The sequence below is a fragment of the Paroedura picta genome, chromosome 5 (assembly GCF_049243985.1).
Source record: "Paroedura picta isolate Pp20150507F chromosome 5, Ppicta_v3.0, whole genome shotgun sequence".
In the NCBI taxonomy this organism is placed as follows: domain Eukaryota; kingdom Metazoa; phylum Chordata; class Lepidosauria; order Squamata; family Gekkonidae; genus Paroedura; species Paroedura picta.
The window spans coordinates 98,893,160-98,913,589 of record NC_135373.1 but is presented as its reverse complement, the minus strand read 5'-3'; the positions used below and the strand labels follow the sequence as shown (position 1 = coordinate 98,913,589).

The 20,430-nt window shown below is 44.8% G+C and overlaps 1 protein-coding gene across 3 annotated transcripts in view; it reads left to right on the top strand.

Annotated features, from left to right (window-relative positions):
• Positions 1 to 532: 532 nt before the first annotated feature.
• The window catches only part of L3MBTL2 (L3MBTL histone methyl-lysine binding protein 2), a 30,424-nt gene continuing 10,526 nt past the window's right edge, over positions 533 to 20,430 (top strand). For 2 of the 3 annotated variants that reach the window (XM_077339387.1, XM_077339386.1), the window contains exons 1-9: positions 533 to 873; positions 3,536 to 3,797; positions 8,975 to 9,098; positions 10,912 to 10,991; positions 12,364 to 12,481; positions 13,995 to 14,129; positions 16,462 to 16,550; positions 18,909 to 19,140; positions 20,160 to 20,236. In XM_077339387.1, the coding sequence (XP_077195502.1) occupies positions 548 to 873; positions 3,536 to 3,797; positions 8,975 to 9,098; positions 10,912 to 10,991; positions 12,364 to 12,481; positions 13,995 to 14,129; positions 16,462 to 16,550; positions 18,909 to 19,140; positions 20,160 to 20,236 (1,443 nt within the window). In that variant the 5' untranslated portion in view covers positions 533 to 547. Of the gene's footprint in view, positions 874 to 3,535; positions 3,798 to 7,466; positions 7,601 to 8,974; positions 9,099 to 10,911; positions 10,992 to 12,363; positions 12,482 to 13,994; positions 14,130 to 16,461; positions 16,551 to 18,908; positions 19,141 to 20,159; positions 20,237 to 20,430 lie in introns of all 3 variants that reach the window. The other variant, XM_077339388.1, reaches the window with a different exon arrangement.

Below are 20,430 nucleotides of genomic sequence, written 5' to 3'. Positions count from 1 at the left end.
CTCTGCCTTCCTTGACTTTCCCTCCCTTTTCCTGTTTGTATGATTATTTGGTTTGTAAGAGCGCGGGCAAGGGCAGAGATTTGGGATTAATGTTATATTGTACAAAGGCTTCTAGGTAATAACAACCAAATAGAAGTCGTCATTTCTGCCTGCTCCTGCTTGCTTCAGTTCCAACCTGAGTACGGGCATAGCAACGGGGGCCAAATTCTGTTTGCCTTTTTCTGCACACCCTATTGGATTCCCGGGGTTTATGTCCAGCGAACATGCCTCAGCCCGTTCCAAGCGGTTTGGCGAGCTTCGACCGGGGGGGGGGGGCGAGGCCGCCGGCTTGGCCCAAGCCGCCCAGAGCGATGCTTTGGTTACGAGGGGGGCAGGGCGGGCCGGTGGGGGTTACAGGGGGGCCCACTCAGCCCAGGCGGAATGCAAGACGAAAAGCCTGCGTCCGGCTCGCTCAGCCCTGAGCCCCACTTCTTTCAACCGGTAGGCCTGACGGCTTTGGCCAGGCTTTGGCAGAGAGGCGACGCCATTGGCGCAAAGATGATGGACGATGGTGGGGGTGGGGGGGGGCGCCTTTTCCTTCAAGAGCGGAGAAGTAACGGCGGGGGCGAAACGCAAGAAACAAGCCGCTCACCCTCTCCGGCCAAGACTACAACTCCCGAAATGCCTTGAGGCGCGGCCAAAAGCACCGCCTCCCGTCCTTCCTCTATTCTCGCCGCCTATTGGCCGCGGAGGGCGGGGAAGCGAGCGGCGGGGGCGGTGTGGAGTCCGGCGGCAGCACGCGCTGGGCTGGCGCTCGAGGCTGCAGGTGCTGCGGGGCCTCTCGGCCGCTGCGCGCTCCGTCCGCAGGGCGCCATGGAGCGCGGGGAAGGCGAGGTAAGCGGCCCGGCGCGGGTGGGGCGGCCGGGCGGCGAGGGAGGAGAGCGTGCAAAATGCAGTGGGAGGGACTGTCGGGCCGCCTGAAGGGGCTGTTTGTTCTCTGACCGGGACTCGTGCTGAGCTTCCCCGGCTGCTTTGCGGCTGCAGGCTGAACAGGGTTCCTTGACGGGCTGCCCCTTTTCTCATGCGTTGCCCTGTTCTGGGGCCAGCGGCGCCTCTGGATGTCTCCCTGTTCAAGGGGGTTGTGTCCCCTTCAGCTCGGGGAGGGGTGGCGAACCAAGTGGCTCGAGTCGCTCCGAGAGGCATCCGTGAAGCGTCCGGGTGTGTTCACTCTTTGGCGGATCCCGCATACACGGGAACTTCTCAACCACTCAGAAGGGGCGGGGGGGGGGGGGGTCAGCATCTCGAAACGGCGATATTTATCGCGAATGTATCTGGCTGCTTCTAAAATCCAGCTACAAGTTGCACGTTCAGGGCTGTGTGTGTGTTTAAAAGTTGTTGGGTAGAATGGGAGGGGGGTGTCACGTATAAACTGGTGGTATTTCAATATTTCATTACGATTGAGGCTGGACAGTCCCCATTCCCGATTAATGTCTTATGGAGCTCGTAGTGTGTTATAGATAGAATATGGCTGCATAACGAGTAAGTTTAGGGTTTGCGGATGGCGTAAAGAAGGTTGGGGCTTAATGAGGAATACGGAGTAGATAGCTTTATGGGGGGTTCACGAAATGCTGGTAGAAAAGGCTATACTGTAGAGTTGGGAGTAGTTTGGTGCGGAAAGAGGTAGACAGTATTAGATGTGCGGGGAGGGGCACCATGGGAGAATGAGAGAAAGGAGTCATTTAGGAAGTTGCAGAGTTCTTGTGGAAAGGCTTTACTAAGGCTGAGGTAAGAGGTGATTTTGTTGTGCCTGTTAACTTGGTATTAGAGCTGAAACAAGTTCTCTGCCTTCCCTCTCACTATGCATGCAAGACCATTAAACTATGTGGTGCCAGCTTGGTGTTTGATTAGAACTTGGGATACCTATGCTCAAAACCTGGGTCACCTGTGAAGTGCTCTGGGTTGTCTTAAGTAGAGAAAGAATGATTGGCATATCCTACCTATAGTTATGAGACTAGTAAAATGGGAGCTGAAGAACCATGGAGCAGTTTTCTTTGAGGAAGGTCAAGATAATGTACAAAACTGTAGTAATCACATGTATGCATCTTCTGTGTTATTTCATTTACCTAAAATGACGATTCTGATTTCATAGTTTCAAGCACCGCTAGAAATTTGTCTAAATACCTGTTTTAAATTCAGGTGGGTAGCCTTGTTGGTCTGAAGCAGCAGAACAAATTTGGGGTCCAGTGGCACCTTTAAGAACAACAAAGTTTAATTCAAGGTATGAGCTTTTGTGTGCATGCACACTTTCTCGGATACATAAAAGCTCATACCTTGAATAAAACTTTATTGGCCTTAAAGGTGCCACTGGAGTCTAATTGTGGTCTTCCTGCTTTGAAATTTGGGAAACAAATCTGTACTCATCAATCAAACCAATTTAATAGCAGCATATCAAGGTGTTGAGATCTAATAGGACTGCATAAAGATTAATTGCTATTACTTTGTAGCTGTTGGTGAATAGAACATACGATTGAGACCTCAGTGGGTGCCTTGAAAAATTGTCCTCAGTTTACCATTTCCATATGTGTAGCAGTTCCATCCTGGGAGAGGCTAATTGAGTAAAAATAGACGGGTAACATCAAACATGGTCCTGAAAAAGTTTAGTTAATGGTTTTACTCTGTAATACACTACCTCTTGGGCATGGCATAAGTGTTCTATGGCAGGAGTTGGCAACCTTTAATCAGAGATCTGAGCTACTTCTGAGTAATGAACACTGCACCATGCTATTTCCCACCCCATCATGTCAGCAAGCTCTCTCTGTCATAGAAACGACATGAACTAGGAAGAGCACCATAAATAAAGCTCTCAACATAGAAACCTTTTCTAAGAAGGCCATACCAAATCTTTACACAATCTTTTCCTTGGTCATCTAGGCACATCATGAGGCTGCAGCAGCCCAGGAGATGCCTGTTTGGGATATCCCTGTTGTAGGGAAATACTTTCAGTTTGTGTGAAGTATCAGCTGGTTTTAAGACTGGGGCTGGTAATCTGAATGAGGTGAAAATTGGTGATGAAATTTCAAGAATTTTCTGCAGTAGTTAGGGGTTCCAAAACTGGATGGTTTTTCATCAGACAGATTAATGTGGAAAGTATTAATGGAGGCCAAGATATTTCAGAACATAAGTATATTTTTTTTCTCTGTGAAAAGACTAGGTTAATGTAATTGTGTGACCTTTGAATCCCTCTAGTATGACTGTGTGTGTTTTGGTTTTAAAATCATGTTTATATATTTTTTTCTGCTTGTAAACTAATCCCTGTAATTTTTATGTCATTGTAGTCTATAGTGGTAGTGCAATAATGACTTTCAGTATTAAAATGTAAAGCATTGAATAAAACAGTGAAATCAGTGCAGTTTCATCTTTATCATTTATCTCACCTTTCCTCGTCTTGCTCTAGAGAAGTATTTCTTACCTTTTTGAAGTGCGTATCTGTTTTCTTTCCTGTTACGCTATTTTACCATCTATGGGTGTTTCAAACTCCGGTCTGTCTTACTGCTAGTTGGAGATTCCTGTCCAGCACAAACCTTCAACCTTGGAACAGATGGATGAGGATGAAGAGGAAGAAGATGACTTGGATCTCTTTGGGGGTTATGATAGCTTTCGACATTACAGCAGCAGTGTGGACAGCGGCAGCACCTCCTGCCTGGAAGATTCTAGTGAGAATGAAACGGCGGATCGAGAAGCTGGGGAAGTGCCTGCTTCCCCAACACCAAACCAAGCACCTGCTGGACGATTACCAGATGATAATGGATCTGAGCCAGGTACAAATTTGCCCTTCTGCAGTGAAGAAAGTTTGTAGCTGACAGATCACATTTAAAGGTTTAATTCATTTGGAGGATATGAACCAAAACTAAAATGTCAACGTTGAATTGGAGAGTCACTTGCGTGTGTGGGGGTGAGGCCGCTTAGCTGCACAATACAACATGGAAGAGTACCTGTATGAGCAAATGTGAAAGAAATTGGTTCCTTAATTACTTTTGTGTCTGTCCCCAAGAGATTCCCTGATCTGTTTAAAATCTGTAGAGTTTAAATTTTAAACAAGATGTAAGAAGATTTTTATAAGCCTTATTTGTAAACAAATTTTGATGTGACGATTTTAACAGAATTCTATGTAAGTTCTTGTCATACAACAAATTGTGTCTAATAGCACCTTGAAGAAGAAGAAGAGTTGGTTCTTATATGCCACTTTTCTTTACCTGAAGGAGTCTCAAAACAGCTTACATACATTCGCCTTCTCTTTCCTCTCCCCACAACAGACACCCTGACCGATTATGCACGGGGCAGGAAATCCGGGATGGAAGCAGCAGGGCAGCCCCAGTTGGGCCCAAAGCTGCAGCCAGCCCTGGTCTGGTGCAGCGCCCTGGAAGACCCGCAGCAAGGGAACGCAAAATTTTCCACATTCCCTGGGATGCTGACTGCACCAGCGCCATTCATAATCAGCAGAGCCGGGCCTTTTGGCCCGACCCTTCCCTCGACCTACTGTGCCCCTACAGGAACACCGCATGCCTGTCAACTCAGCTCCTTGGAGCTGACCGGGGAGTCCCCCCACCTCCACCTTGGTGGGAGAGCGGCATGCAGCTCTCTGCTGTTGTGCAGAGTGGCCCCATTCCCCCCTCCCCTTGATGCTGTGGCCTCCAGGCAGCATACAGGGCTTTACAACCTCGGCGTTTTGCGCACGTTACGCTGGGGCACACCACATTCTCCAGCATGGCTGCTGCTGTGCATAATGGGTTCCTGTGAGGTAGGTGAGACTGAGAGAGATATTACTGCTCTGTCAGAACAGATTTACCAGTGCTGTGGCAAGCCCAAGGTCACACAGGTGGTTGCATGTGGGGGGGTGCAGGATCAAACCCGGCTTACCAGATTAGAAGTCCGCACTCTGAACCACTATCCCAAGCTGGTATTCAAATTAAGTCATATAATGCCATATGATAATTCTTTGCTAAAGCAGCTAATCAGTCCTTTTGAGATCAGTTGTAGTACACAGAAACATGGACAGTTTTATTTCTTCAACTTGCAAAAAAGCCCATTGCAACCAGGAATGTAATGGGTGCTATGACCCAGGGGACAGTCTCTCTCCCTCTCTCTGCGTGTCTCTCGTGTGCCTCACAGCAGGAGGCATAGCAGGTAATTAGGGCTCATTCTTAGGAGCGAAGCCGGGCTGGTGTGCAGTTCGGAGCAGTTCTCTGTCTGAATCTCTCCCTGTGTCGCAACAGGGGCGGCTCTCTCTGTGTCTCTCTGTGGCAGCAGGAGCCATAGCAGGTAATTTGGGCCCCTTCTTAGGAGAAGCAGTGTTGACCAGCAGCTTGGGGCAGCTCTCTTTGTGTGTCTATTTGCTTCCCTCGCAGCAGGAACAATAGGAGGGAATGAGGGCTCATCTTCGGTCTGGCAGGGCTCTGTGTGTCTCTCTCTGTCTCTGGCATGGCTGAGAGGAATGTGGTTATTGTCCAGGTAGGGAGGGCGGGAGCTGTAGGGGCAGGGTCACTCAGAGTGCAGCCAGTGTTGCTGGCTGCATCCTGATTGGCCCTATTCCAACTTGGACAGCCGGACATGTTCCATCCCCCAGGCTGTTCCACAAATATATAGAGGAACCATGGATAAGGATGTTTTTGTGAACTGCAGCTGAACTCAAAAGGACTGATTAGCTGTTTGAGCAAAGAATTATCATATGGCATAATATGGCTTAATTTGGATATTATTACACAGTTTACTAATTTACCTTTTTTCTATATATATTTATACTCATGATCCTTGTTCCATTTTGTCTGAGGGCGAGTGCTTGCACTCAAAAGCTCACACCTTGAATAAATCTTTGTTGGTCTTAAAGGTGCTATTAGACTCAATTTTGTTGTGCTACTTCAGACCATCATGGCTAACCACTTGCATTTTTCTTGTCATACAGTTACTATTCTAGTATTGAATTGCAGTTCAAATGTTTAGTGTTTTAAAACTAGTACTGAACTCTAACATGGATCGAAGCTGTTTCTAACTAAAACTCATACAGTTAATCATACTTGAAATCACCTGCATGCATATCTCTCCAATCAGAGTTGGTGCCAGTTTTGGATACATAACTTGTACTTCATTAGGGATCATTTCCACAATCATGGCCAATAATCCAGTCTTATCTTTAGCCTGGCACTATTTCAGGATGAGATGTATGGAATTACTAAGGGCCAGGAGATTTGTTTGTGGTGCGACTGAGAGCTTAGGGCAGATGGTTGTCCACTGCAGAACCAGTGCCCTCTGAAATCATACCTGTAGACTAGCAAAGAGATATAGACACACCCAGTGGTGTGCATCAGAACAAATTCACAGCACCCATTCCAAGGCAGTCCTCCAAATGTTGTGATATGTGAGTGGAATTGGATGCAGTGTCTTGAGTACAATTGGGCAGTCCTTATTTTTGGAAAGAAGAGCCTCTTGTGGTGCAGAGTGGTAAGGCAGCCGTCTGAAAGCTTTGCCCATGAGGTTGGGAGTTCAATCCCAGCAGCCGGCTCAAGGTTGACTCAGCCTTCCATCCTTCCGAGGTCGGTAAAATGAGTACCCAGCTTGCTGGGGGGTAAACAGTAATGACTGGGGAAGGCACTGGCAAACCACCCCGTATTGAGTCTGCCATGAAAACGCTGGAGGGCGTCACCCCAAGGGTCAGACATGACTCGGTGCTTGCACAGGGGATACCTTTACCTTTACCTTATTTTTGGAAAACTGAGTGAAGGCCTGTCCTGAACTGATGGATAACCACTTGTATGTGGGGAATAAAGCGACCTCTTCATGAATGTATCTGACTCTGCCTTGCAACAAAGGAATAAACTAGTATTGCCTAATTAAGACAGTCCATATGCAGATATAAGATGCCTGGAGCATTGTTGTACAAAAATGCTTTTTGGAAGCTTCCATGTAATGTGTATATATAATATGATTTTCTCTTGGCAGTCGTTTTTAAGAGATTTGCAGTCTTCATTGGCTCAGTGCTTTTCAGCTGATGCAATGCTATCAGTTTTCTCTCTGATTTGATTGACACTTTGGATAACCAGTGCAGTAACTGGGTTTCACGGATGCTCTTAATTTTCTTGGTGTCACTCTGGGACCTTAAAGGGCATTATGGGTACTGCTCTTGCTCTCTTCTTAACCTGCAAATTCATGTGCCAAACTAACAGTGATGGTGGACAGCCTGCATGGACTTAAAGCTTTTGATCACCTCCATCTTTTTTTGCCTTGATTTCCTAGCTGCTTTGTGCTGTTGGGCTTTGTCCCCGCTGTTAGGTCGGGAGGATGCAAGCACTGCTTTGAGGAAGTGTGTCCTATTTCTGACAATGCCCAATGTTGCCTGGTGCTTTCTTATATTTGTAACATTGCAACTTTGAGCTTGCTGCTTACAAAGCTGTCACTTCCCACGGCTGAGGATTGTTATATTTATACTCCCTCAGCTATCTGTGAGATGTGTGGGATTGTGGGCACAAAAGATGCCTTCTTCTCAAAGACCAAACGTTTCTGCAGCGTCTCCTGCTCCAGAAGCTACTCTTCAAATTCCAAGAAAGCCAGCATCTTGGCTAGGCTACAGGTGAGCATTTCACTCTCAGATGGAAGTCTAGAATCAAATAGGTCCACCATTCACTTGAACCTAGGGGTAAAGAGGAATGAAGACATTATTTGGCAGAAACATCTGAAAAGCCATTCTATTGGTAATTATGGTCTTAAGATGGTAGCTGCTTCATAGATGTCTTTTCCACACCTTGTGCTTCCATCACAGATCTGATTTTGGAAGCATTTGGGAATTATTTCTGTGCAGGAGAAAGGGTTGAAGAACTCTAAATCTCATATTTATACAGTCTCCTGCATCAACATACTACAGCTTACTTGACATGGAATAGTTGTCTTTTAACCACTGTTTTGTGTTTGTAGGAAGGGGTATTGAAGAATGGTAAGCTGGTAGATATTTTCCCTGTATCCTTTTATATGCATGCCCGTGTGGATGCATAATCACTAGTTAATCACTAGTTATTGTGATTAGGGAACCCACTAGCCACACAATAAAACAGGTCTTGTGTAAACTACAGTAATTTGGAGTTGTGTTTTGTATCTATAGAAGAAGTTGCAAGAATAGGTCCAGAGGTAATGGTTGAATTTAAATTTGGAAGAGAAGGGTCTGATCATTCAGTAAGCACCATTTACTTGAATGGTGACAAACTGTAGACCCAGATGTTGTAGGGGAAGGATGCTGATGATGGATATAATCTTAAGAGTTGAAGAATGGGTTACATAAGAAAGGAAATTCCTGAGTAGAAAAGTGAAGTGATTTCTTCCCCCACCCCCAATATTTCTATAGAATTTTCTGCTACACGAATTTAAGATTTATTAGCCCTTCAGGTACTATTTTGTTGTTAACTGTAAAACCATGTTACTCTTTTCTGCACCCCCAAGTATAAAGGTAAGTCAGTCATGAATTACACACGCAGCTGTTTATCTTAGAAACTTAAAGAATTGCATTGTATGCCTCCTTAATAGAAATACAAAAATATTTGTGGTGTCTTAAAGACTAACATATGAGCTGTTATACCATGAGTCTGTGAGCTTTCATAAACAAGGGTCTGTCTCATCAGATACAACTAACAAAGCAAGTTATAGTCTTATAAACGTTGTGCTGCAATGTGTTTTCTAGTGTTTAAGATGCTATAGGACTCTTTTATTGGTGGCAAACAGATTAGTGAGGACTACTCATCTGGAATGGTGTCCTGGTTTGGTAGTTAGTGGTGCAATCCTGAACAGAGTTGGTTCCTCATAAGACCATTGGTTTCAGTAGCCTTTGAAAGGTGTAACTCTGCTCAGGATCGCATTTTTAATTTCTAAACCCTTTCGTGGGAGGTAGTGAGGTTTGTCTGTTCCTTATTGAACTGGTGTTCTGAAAAATCTTTGGTTTTTTTAAATGCTTTTTCAGGGAAAACCACCTACGAAGAAAGCAAAAGTCTTGCACAAGGCAGCCTGGTCTGCTAAAATTGGGGCATTCCTTCATACGCAGGGGACGGGTCAGCTTGCAGATGGAACTCCAACTGGCCAGGATGGTAAGTAGTCAGTGGCTGGAGGAAATAAGAGGTTGTCACTTACTTCAAACAGAAAAGTAAATGGCATGTAACAACTCTGCAGAAGATTCCCCCCCCCCGTCTAAATAACAACTGGGGGGTGGGGGGAGGAAATGAATGGGTAGCTGATATTGACTCAGAGGCTGTAGGTAGCCACATTCACCAGAAGCAGAGACTGTAAAACACATAATACCTTCTAAGAACAACCAAAATAATGCACAGTAGAGTGGAAGCTTTTGAGTTCTTCAGAACTCATTATCAGGATGTTTTTTTTTAAAAAGAGAAAGGGATGGGGGGGACTCCTCTGTGTGTTTTAAGATTAAACAAGACAGTCTCCTGATTTTAATCTCATGGCTTTTTAACATGCCTAGATCCTTGAAACTCTCCTCCCTCCAGTGAGTTCATGAAAGTAATGGGTAAAGCTTCCAGTGTCTCCCTACTTGGGGATACATTAATCAAATACAAATCATCTGATGTTGGCAGCCGGTGGAGAATCTTCTCCTGGAGTTACAAGCTTTGACCCTTCCTGATTTCATTCTCTCTGCTCCTATCCATAGGAAAAGGAGAGGGCTCTGTTTTCACATAAGCCTAATGTGGGACTTTCCTTGGTTTTTTGAAAGGGCTCACAGACACCCCTTGCACCCCAGTTTGAGAAATAGTGGGGTAGAAGGTCTTCTCTTGTTCTTTGATGTGAGAACTTTGATTTCTGAAAGATTGATGAGAGTTCTGATCTCTATTCATGATTTAAATTTGCAGTGTATTGCAAGCTTTTGTTTAAAGGGTGCATGGCTTGACTGTCTCTCCTCTTTCAAGGTTTCTGCACATCTTCCTGGTTCAGATACCTAATATGGAACATGACATGTTTGGGACTTTTTTTTGTTTGCTTTTGATCCTTTGTATTTACTACATGTGTGTAACTTTGGGGTTATACTGAATTGTGGAAAACTGGCCATTATAGCAATTTTGACATTGTTATTCAGCACATTTTTATATGTTATCATTTAAGGGCAGATCAGAGACAATGTAGATTATTTCCATCATACAAAACTTAACTTAAATCCAGAGGTAAATTGACAACTATAATAACTGGTTAAGGCTAGCTTGATTAAGGCTTCAAACTGGTATGTGAGACCTGGTCAAGCAGCAACCCAATTTGTAAGCCAGTTTGGTGTAGTGGTTAGGAGTGCGGACTTCTAATCTGGCATGCTGGGTTTGATTCTGCACTCCCCCACATGCAGCCAGCTGGGTGACCTTGGGCTCGTCAGCTGTTCTGACCAAGCAGTGATATCAGCGCTCTCTCAGCCTCACCCACCTCACAGAGTGTCTGTTGGGGAATGGGAAGGGGATTGTAAGCCGCTTTGAGCCTCCTTCGGGTAGAGAAAAGCGGCATATAAGAACCAACTCTTCTTCTTCGAATACTTAATGGAGGGGAAAATTTGTACCAACATGGGTAGAGCTTTCCACCTGGCTTCTGGGTGTTTCCTTGCTTCTGAAATAAATCCTGTTATGTATGAGTTGGATTTAAAATAGAGATACACATGTAGCTTCCCCAAATGAGAAAGCCTCCTACTCCTTTTCATGGGATGAAGAAAGTTTGTGCACTTATCATCTATATGCTATGTTTTCAAATATTGATAAGAGTTCTGAGGGCTTCAGTCTGATGATTTACCAGAGGTGGGCTTTGATTTCCCCAATTTTGTAATACGAGTCTTTTAGCCGTAGTAATTGTCTGCGTTGATTAATCTTGAGCCTTCAGTACTGGAGATGACTGTGACAGTCTTATGTCCTCTTTCAGCTCTTGTTGTAGGATTTGACTGGGGGACATACCTACAAGAACATGGATGCAAGGCTGCACCTGTCAGCAGTTTCAAACATGTGAGCATTCCCTATTTGCTTTCCATGATTTCTGGGCAAGACCTTATGATGCTCCCTGGGTGATCTTGACCCAGTCACTCTCTCTCAGCCTAGCTCTCCTCACAGGGTTGTTGTGAGGGTAAAAAAGAAGACGGGAGAATAGTCAGAAGTTCACTTTGCATCCCCACTGAGGAGAATTGTTGTTGTTTTAGGTGCTAAGTCATGTCCGACCCATCGCAACCCCATGGACAATGATCCTCCAGGCCTTCCTGTCCTCTACCATTCCCCAGAGTCCATTTATTCTATCACTGGGGAGAATAGTGAGATATAAATATCCACATTAAAATCTATTCCTTTAGCAAGAGAAAACATTGAGGAAATGTTAGGAGAATTAAGAGCTTTTAAATAATGTTTAAAAGTTTCCTTCAGTTCCTGTTGAGGAACAATTGGTGAACAATTTGATAATGTTTCTGTAAATTGGCATAAAAGAGGGCTGTGCTAAGCAAAGTTCCAACAGAGAATGAGAAGCAGTCAGTGCAGATATACGTTGTCTAGGTAACCACTACAGACCTGATTTATGTTCAGTGGATTAGACCCAATGAGAATTTGATAAGCTGAGTGGATATGGGCATGCTCAGTGGTTAGGTGGCAGGAAGTCGGTGTAAACCAATTTCATAGAACAAGATACAATTATGTAAAAACATGCTAGCTTCCAAGCAATGAAATGCTAACTTGCAGCTTGTAGATGGATCCAAAACCAGTTTAGCACCCAGCTTAAAATATGAAGAGTTAATTAAAAACATGAAGTCATTTGGTTTTGAGCAGAAGTGTTCTTTTTATAGAAAGTTCCCCCCCCCTATTGTAAAGATACTTTGCTGTTCAAAAGACATTTGGTTCCTTCACATACAAGTGCCCCACTTCTGGAAAACAACAAACAAATTGTATCATCAATTCATTTTAAAGTCAGTATCTCCAAAAGCAGCCAAAGACTGGAGCAAACATCAATGGTTTCCTTAGTATCAATTAAAAATAGCAAATCATAAGTGACCATATTTTATAATTGGAAAATCTATTTTGCATTACTCCATTTGTATGTGCCTTCAGTTGTGAAAGTTGCCCATCCTGGACTCCCTCTGATTTCCCTAGCTTTTCTCAAGGTTACCCCCCAGTTTCATCTGTAGTCATGAGGGTCAGAAAGATCAGTGCTGTATTTGAGAATGAAAGCTCTGTGCAAACAAGCAAACTGTATATGCAGAGTTCACACCCTACAATTCTCTGCTATGTTCAGACATACCTCTCAGCGTATATACATGTCTGGTTGTTGCTGTTCCCTCTGTACCTTTTCTCTTCCTGTTTCACGCCTCCTCTCACTTACCTTCCTTAAATCTTTCAGGTGCCCCTTTATGAGCAATGGGAGGATGTGATGAAAGGGATGAAAGTGGAAGTGCTGAACAGCGATGCTGTGCTTCCTAGTCGTGTATACTGGATTGCTTCTGTTGTTAAGATTGCAGGTGGGTCTCTTGTGGGCAGTAGAAAAGACTGGGAATCTTTGTTCTTCATTTTATTTCCGAGTTGGAAGGGACTACTGGAGTCACCTAGTCCAGCCCTCTACCAACACAGAGGAACTACAGCTATAACGTCCCCAACAATGAAGAATCCAGCACTTCATGAGGGTTCCCTGCTTTATCGTGATAGTTCAGAGCAGGCAGTAACAGACTTAAAAGAAAGTTCCTCTGTGCTCTCCCCATCCCAGACATTAAAATGCTGTTTAGGTTGTGTCAGACTATAATCTGCCTATGGGTTCAACCCCAACCCAAGCAAATTCTTCAGTTATTACAACAGATGCCCAAATCATGCAATGATGATTTTCTGCTTAATGCAAGTTGCCTAGTTGTGAAGCAGCCACCACTTCTCTAGATATAAGAATCCCGATTCCGGTCACTGGCCTTCCGGTAATATGCGGATGGCATTGTGAACTTGTATGCTCTCAGAACACTGGCTCCTTTATCTTAATATAGCTGTCAGAAGCTTCCTGGTGCCTTTGCTGGACTTTCTACTTAGAATCCTTTAACTGGAGCATTGTACATACAAAATATGTACTCTCCCCCTAGAACAGTGGCCTTTTAACATCTTGATCGTCATGGTTGACAATAGATGGGTAACAGTAGTGGTGGCAGTCCCCTTAGTATAGTGGTTCTTCATTGAGAAGGCAGTATGAATATCAGGGCTCTCTCAGCCTCACCTACCTCACAGGGTGTCTGTTGTAGGGAGAGGAAAGGGAACGGGACTGTTAGCCGCTTTCAGACTTCTTCGGGTAAAGAAAAGCGGCATATAAGAACCAACTCTTCTTCTTTCCTATCTCTGAGAAGGAGGGAAGCTACGCTGCCTGCCTGGCTACATAGCCAGACAGGGGTTGAAATCAGCCCCTGTCACTGGCTTGTGAAGAAAGGATGTAAATGATTGTTTGCATAATGTTTAGTATTTACCAAAGATGTCTAGATAAGGCTGTGATGAGCTTGTGGCCCTAAATACTAAGGCATGGGAGGTACCTGTAAAGGATTTGTGGAGCTGAATTAAGGCACCAGGTGTAGCTCCAATGGCAAACTCATCAGAATATTTTTCAAAACATGATGGGAGCCTTGTGCATTGAGACATTTTTACCCAATGATGTGGGGTGTGTGTGTACTAGAGTTGCGCGCTTCGGTGATTACTGAAGCTCTAAGGGGCCAGCACCGCAGTTCAGGGGAGGGGCAACGCTGGTGGAAACGCTCCAGCTGATGCCCTCACGCCAGCGCAAAGATCTGCACCTGCATGCAGGCGCTGGCTGGTGTGCTGGCGGCGCCCCTCCCCTCTGTGCCATGGTGCTGGCCGCTTCGGGCTTCAGTAATTGTCAAAGTGCGCCAGAGCGCACAACCCTATTACTGTGTGGAATATTGTGGCTATTGAGAGAGGAAAGCAACAGTATTCCAAATTCCGTCATTCCTTTCACTTTCTCCCCCCCCTTCCCTAAATTTGCCATGGCAGGCTACAAGGCACTGCTACGTTATGAAGGTTTTGAGAATGATTCCAGCCACGACTTCTGGGTCAACTTGGGCATGATAGACATCCATCCTATTGGCTGGTGCGCCATCAACAGTAAAATCCTGGTCCCACCCCAGAGTAAGTACTTGAGTCTCACCCAACTATGGGGTTCCTTTGCAGTTAAAACATTTATGTTGTATTCCCTGAACCTGGAAGTAGTGACTACAAATCCCAGATGCTGCAATTTGGAATAAACCAAGCACCTTTACATAAATACGAAGCAACATTTGTTTGTTTGTTTGCTTGTTTGTTGTATTTATTCCCTGCTGCTATTGGTAAATCCTCTCACAATGGGTTACATAAATAAAAGATAGAAGCCCTGCATAAAAACATTTCCAGGCCCCCCACCCCCTCATTACTGACCAAAACATGGCGGCAGAGTGGGGTGGAAAGCCAAACTGCTAAGTGTACCTTGTAGCGCACTTAGTCCTATTAGAATTCTGGGAGCTTTGCGTTGGTTGTTGATGAACATCAGCAGCCCTCTGGCAACTTTTCTGGTAATCATTTGGGCTTGCAAATTGTGGGGAGCCTCTATGGTCTTACTTGGCTTAGTTAATGAAAAGAGGTAGATGGACAGCCAGGTATACATAGCTAATGAGACATGTAGGAATGTCCAATTTGTTTTTATTTTATTATTTTTCAGTTCAGGTCTTCAACTGGATCTGGAACAATTTTAGGCTTTCCAAAAAATCTTGGATCCAAATACTGGTATGGTATTTGGATTTGGGATTATTTGAGAACAGTTATTTATCTTTTCATTTTTTTACAGATTGAAATTTTAGAAAATCTCACAGCTGCTATCTGCATTTATTACTATATCACATGTGTGTTCAGGATTAGACCTTTGAGGAAGACCCATTTTGGGATCAAAACACGTTAGGTCTAGCACTGTAAGGTGCGTATTATGCATTACTAGATTCAAAGCCTGTTCGTGAGAATGGGCTTTGAAAGCCCCCCCCCCCATGTGTTTCTAAGACCGAGGGGAAGTCCTGCTTCCCTCCCCCTCCCCCCCAGCATTGGCACGGCCTTCCGCTCAGGCCTAGAAGCACACCCTGGGCCTCTTCGAGGCCCCAGGTGTGCTTCTAGACCCGAGGGGAAGGCCTTCCCCATGGCTTTCTGGCCTGTCCTGGTGAGGGCCTATAAACCTTTCTGGCCTCTGCTGGTGAGGGCCTAGATTGTGCCCTCACCCGATTGGCTAGAACTGCTGCCTGTCCTGGTGAGGGGCCAGTTGGAAGGCGCTTCATGCCTTCTGATTGGCTCCTTACCCAGACTGGCCCTGCCCACTCTCCGCCCACTTAGCCCTTAGCTTCATTTACCTTTTAAACTTTTGAACTCCAGAAGTTGTGCACAATAAATAAATACTTTTTTTCTTTTTTTCTCAAGAGAACCTGGATGTATTTGAGAAGCTGTATACCAGCTTAGGTCGATCTGAATGTGCACCCTTACCGACATTTTCTTGGCATTAGAGCCCTGGAAACACCACTCAGACTTCCTTTTGTTTTCCAGCCTTTTAGTGAAAGGCTTCTTATTCATTTTTCTTTTGTCACATAGCTGATTTCCATTTTCACAATACATTCCCTGTAAGTGGATTCAAGTGGATAGCCGTGTTCGTGGTGACTAAACAGCAGAACAAATTTTAGAGGCCAGTGGCACTTTTAAGACCAATAAAATTTATTCAAGGTATGAGTTTTCGTGTATTGGAGAAAGTGTGCAGGCACATGAAAGCTCATATCTTGAATAAAACTTTGTTGGCCAAGGTGCCACTGGGCTCAATTTGTTAATTCCCCGTAACTGCATTATGAGAGCTGCACAGGGCAGGTAGGTCAAGGATACATAGTTTTGTGTGATAATCACATAATTGGTCAGCTTACTCAGATATCAGCTTTGTTGACAGTCATCCCTTGTTTCATTGGCCTCGGTCTTACTTTTTGCTCCCTTCCTGTCTTTTAGCATGCAGTACCTTTTGCAGTCTCAGAAATGACTAGTTGATTAAATAGAACTTTTGCAGGTCAGGTCAGATGACCTTATTCTTGGTAAACTCAATTGAAATCAAACTTTGTACAAAAAGGCAGCAGCTTGCATAGCTTACTGCACATTGCAGAATTTGGCTCCTTGCTGTCTAGAAGTTGGTCTGGTTATGACAAGAATGCATCTCCCCATTACCCAGTATCAGCTACTGTTGCCCTGCTATTTGTGGCCACATTAACAGAAATTGCATTGGTAGGTACCTGGCCAGCAAGTTTCTGCTGTCTGTCTGTCTCTTTCACACACTCACATGCGCACAAACCTCATGGAATTCCCTTATCAGAAGGTGCCAGGCTTCCTCCTAAGTGATCTTGAAACTTGTGAAAGATGTAAAGAAGTATGCCAAACCAACTCTTGATTTGTGTGTGTGTTTTTTCCTGTGCAGCTATCCGCTCTAAGTACACAAACTGGAGGGCTTACCTTATGAAGAAGCTTGTAGGAGCCAGGACCATCCCAGCAGATTTCCATATAAAGGTAACTTCCTCTGCGTTGTCCTGTTTCTTGATCTCCTGATGGGATGCTATAATGTCAACTGGCAGTGACCTAGGGTGGTCTTTTTTGTTCTTTGCCCTCCTCCATCTTTCATGCCTGTCTTTGTGGAGCACAGGTGGTGGTCTTCAGCTGGACTGGGTTCTAGTCATCTGTGCAACCTAGCAGGGATCAGTATGATCTGAAGGGCCATGCAGAAGTAAAGAAATATATACCAGTAGCCAGTACCATTTAGTTCCCTTGGTAAGTGCCTATGACTGTGTGGGTGACTATTGGGGGCACAGAGAATGATGAATCAGTTTACATTCTGAAGACTGTGATTGCAGTCCTGCCCTTTTTATGCAAGGGGCACCTTTTTTGCAGCACGTCCCCCCACATTCCATGCCTCAGGCCATGCCAGGTGATTGTGGTGCCTGATGTACACAGGCCGCCCATACCATGCAAAGGGATTAATTCCACATGCACTGCCTGGCTGGTGCGTACAGGACTAGTAGGAAGTAAGAGAAGTTGAGAAGAGGGGACATACAGCCCAGACTCACACCCTTGCACTGCCAGTTCAATGCAGCTACTTACATTGCTCTCTTCTCTTTCATTTTAGGCTCACAACCCTGTAAGGCATTGTGACTGGCCCAAGGTCACCCAAGGGTGGTAGAGTGGGGATTTGAACCTGGTCTTCCAGGTCTTAGTCCAGAATGCTCACCAATACACCTCACTGGCTCTTGGTCTCTGATGGCCCAGCTGGAGTGAAAAGCAGTTGTTCAAACTCACCAGGTCTGCTTTGGAAAGCCCTTTTGAGGTCAGAGTGTAGCCACTACACTGGGAAAGGGAAAGTACACCCCACATCTTCTGAAACCTTGCCCTAAGTGATCCAAAACAGCCTTGACACAGAATTAAATCACCATGGTGTAAACAGGTGAATCTGTCCCTGCTGGCACACTGCATGCTCCTTTCTTCATTTTGGGAGTATCTGTTGGAGAGGCTCCCCCTGCTGGCACGTTGTAGAAAGCATCCTGGCCTAGCATTTTCCTTCGTCATCCCTGCGTTTTGAATAATGAGATGGCGGATTAAGGAAGCGATTTGTGGCTTTTGACTCTCGTGTTAAATGTGTGCAGTGCTGATCTGGATTCACTGACAGCATCAGCCACTTTCTCATGATAGTGGTGATGACGAATAGCTTCTGGATGAATGGTTACTGCTTGAGTCTGTCTCCTTTCTTTTTCCTGTATTACATTGTCACAGCTGACAGTGGGCTGTTGAGCAAAGCAGATCAAAAGGAGGGTTTTTTGACAGAGGATCAGTAGTCAGGTGTTGCTTCAGGATCAGTTACTGAAATTTGGACTGCATGTATTATGCAGGTATCCCTGCAAGTAAGCCCCCTTGGAAATCTGCTGGACTTGATTCTGAGTAAATATGAATAGGATCTGGATGAGAGTGTTTTTCAGCTTTTTCTGTAGCATGTGTTTTCTATAGCATTTGTGGTCACAATAATCATAGTTTTGTGAGCTAGGGTAAAAGTATTCGTATATAGTAGGTAGGTGCTTGGATCCACCAGAAGGTTCCTGAAGACAAGACAAAAGTCTAAACTGCCCCCTGAAGTGGTGTTTGTAGAGCACGGTATATCCAGAAATAGCAGGAAGGAGGGATTCGGAGGTTTGCCAAGAGATGAAAGTTGACAGAAACGCTCTTGAAGTAGAGTAGATTTTTATACTCCACCTTTCTCTGCCTTAAGGGGTCTCAAAAAGGCTTACAATCACCTTTCCCTTTCCTCTCCCCACCACAGGCATCTTGTGAGGTAGGTGGGGCTGAGAGAGTTCGGAGTGAACTGTGACTGGCCCAAGGTCACCCAGCAGGCTTCATGTGGAGGAGGGGCGACTCTAGCCCAGTTCTCCAGATTGGAGTCTGCCACTGTTAACCTCTACAACATGCCGATCTGTTGGGTGATATTTGAAGATTTCCCAATTCATAGCTTAGTAGTGTACTACCCTAGCTAGCATTGCTACCATCAGTGCTTTGATGTGAATATTCACATGGAGTTTTTGTTTAAATTTTTTAATTTCGTTCTGGATTTCAGACTATAGCTATAACTCAACACACTTCATTGTCTCTTCCTCCAGGGCACTTAGGTACAAAGACTATGATTCATCCCAATATTTAGGTCATTCTATACTGGCGCAGGAAAGGGATCTGCTGAATTAGTGCAGTTTCCATCATTCAGGAACACCTGCACTCCGAGGTCAGAGGCATTATGAGAAGCACAGGCAGTTGATTGTAAGCCTCAGTAGGAAGATAGTTGTGTTGTGGGATTCAGACGGCACCAGAGCATTTGCCTCTTTGTTTACGCAGATGACTGAGAACATGAAGTATGCTTTTCGCCAAGGAATGAGAGTTGAAGTGGTAGACAAGGCACGTGTTTCACGGACACGGATGGCAGTAGTGGACACGGTTATCGGTGGTCGTCTGAGGCTCCTTTATGAGGACGGAGACAGTGATGATGATTTCTGGTGTCACATGTGGAGTCCTCTCATCCATCCAGTGGGGTGGTCTCGAAGGGTTGGCCATAATGTGAAGAAATCAGGTGAGTGCTCTCATGTCCAGTGTATTCAATGGCAGGGGTGGCTGTTAGATCATATTCTTGTCCAGAGCAGTGGCTTCATGTACTGCTGAAGCTGTAATGGTTAGATGTTGTTGGGTTTTGTGTTCAAGTGTCCCAAGACCGCCATCTGACTTCTGTATGCTTGAAAATAGAAGAGAAAGAGCTTGAGATACATAATGAGGAGAGTGAAATTCATGGAGGCTGTCTGTTCCTTATTTCATTCTAGTGTCTCTCCAATCTGCTTTTAGCTTCCTCTGCAGTGTATCATGGGTGGTGTGTGTTTCCCATTGCCTTAGCTGCCAGTCCCCAGCAAAATATTTAGTGCCAGCAAAGAAATGCCAGCAGCACTGACTTCTACAGCAGATTAAAGTGGGTGTTGGTCTGAAGCAGCACAACAAAACAAAATCAGAGTCCTCAGAAGGTCTGGGAAGAGTGCTTGTACTCGAAAGCTCATGCCTTGAATAAATCTTGGTTGGTCTTAAAGCTGCCACTGGACTCTGATTTTGTTCTACAGCAGAGTTAACTTTGGTTCATTATTACTCTGAGATTCTGAGGATGGTACAAGAAACAGAGGAAACAGCAGCCATTTGAGTTGTCGCTCTCTGATGAGGGAGGTAACACAATCTGCATTTGTAACAGCAAGTGTGAAGTGTGTGCCCACAACACATGCCTTGTACCTTAAGGCCACTGTCGCTAGTTTCTGTTCATGTCTCTGAACTGCTCAGATGTTGCAGTGGAACATGTGGGTCACTGGGCCTAATCTTTCCTCCTTCTGTTATGTAATATCTTTTAAAACAGATTTGTCTGTGTTGTAAATGTAGTAGATTTATTTCAGTCATGTATGCATTCCTGTAGATCCCTCTTGCACCATTGCAAGAAGAACAAAGAATTAAGCCAAAGTTGAGTTGCTGATATCTCAGTTAAAGCTTAGTAACTAGTAGCTATCCAGGTCATTCTAGATGCCTTAGTTCTTTCTGTTCCCATATTATTTTTCCTGGAAGAAAAGTGCAACGACATGGCAAACCACCCTACCTTCCGGAAGATCTACTGTGATGCTGTTCCATATCTTTTTAAGAAGGTAGGAGAACATCACCTTCTGGCTCTTCTGGTAGTTCCCAATGGTAGAGCTCTTGGTGGGAGAAGGGAAGAAAGTCCCTACCATTGCATTTGATAAATAGGCAAATGCCTAACTGAGTACACAGGAATCTGTCTTACAGCAAATCAGACTTGTAGAAATGGGACAGGAAATTTCCTGCTGCTTAATTTTTCTGC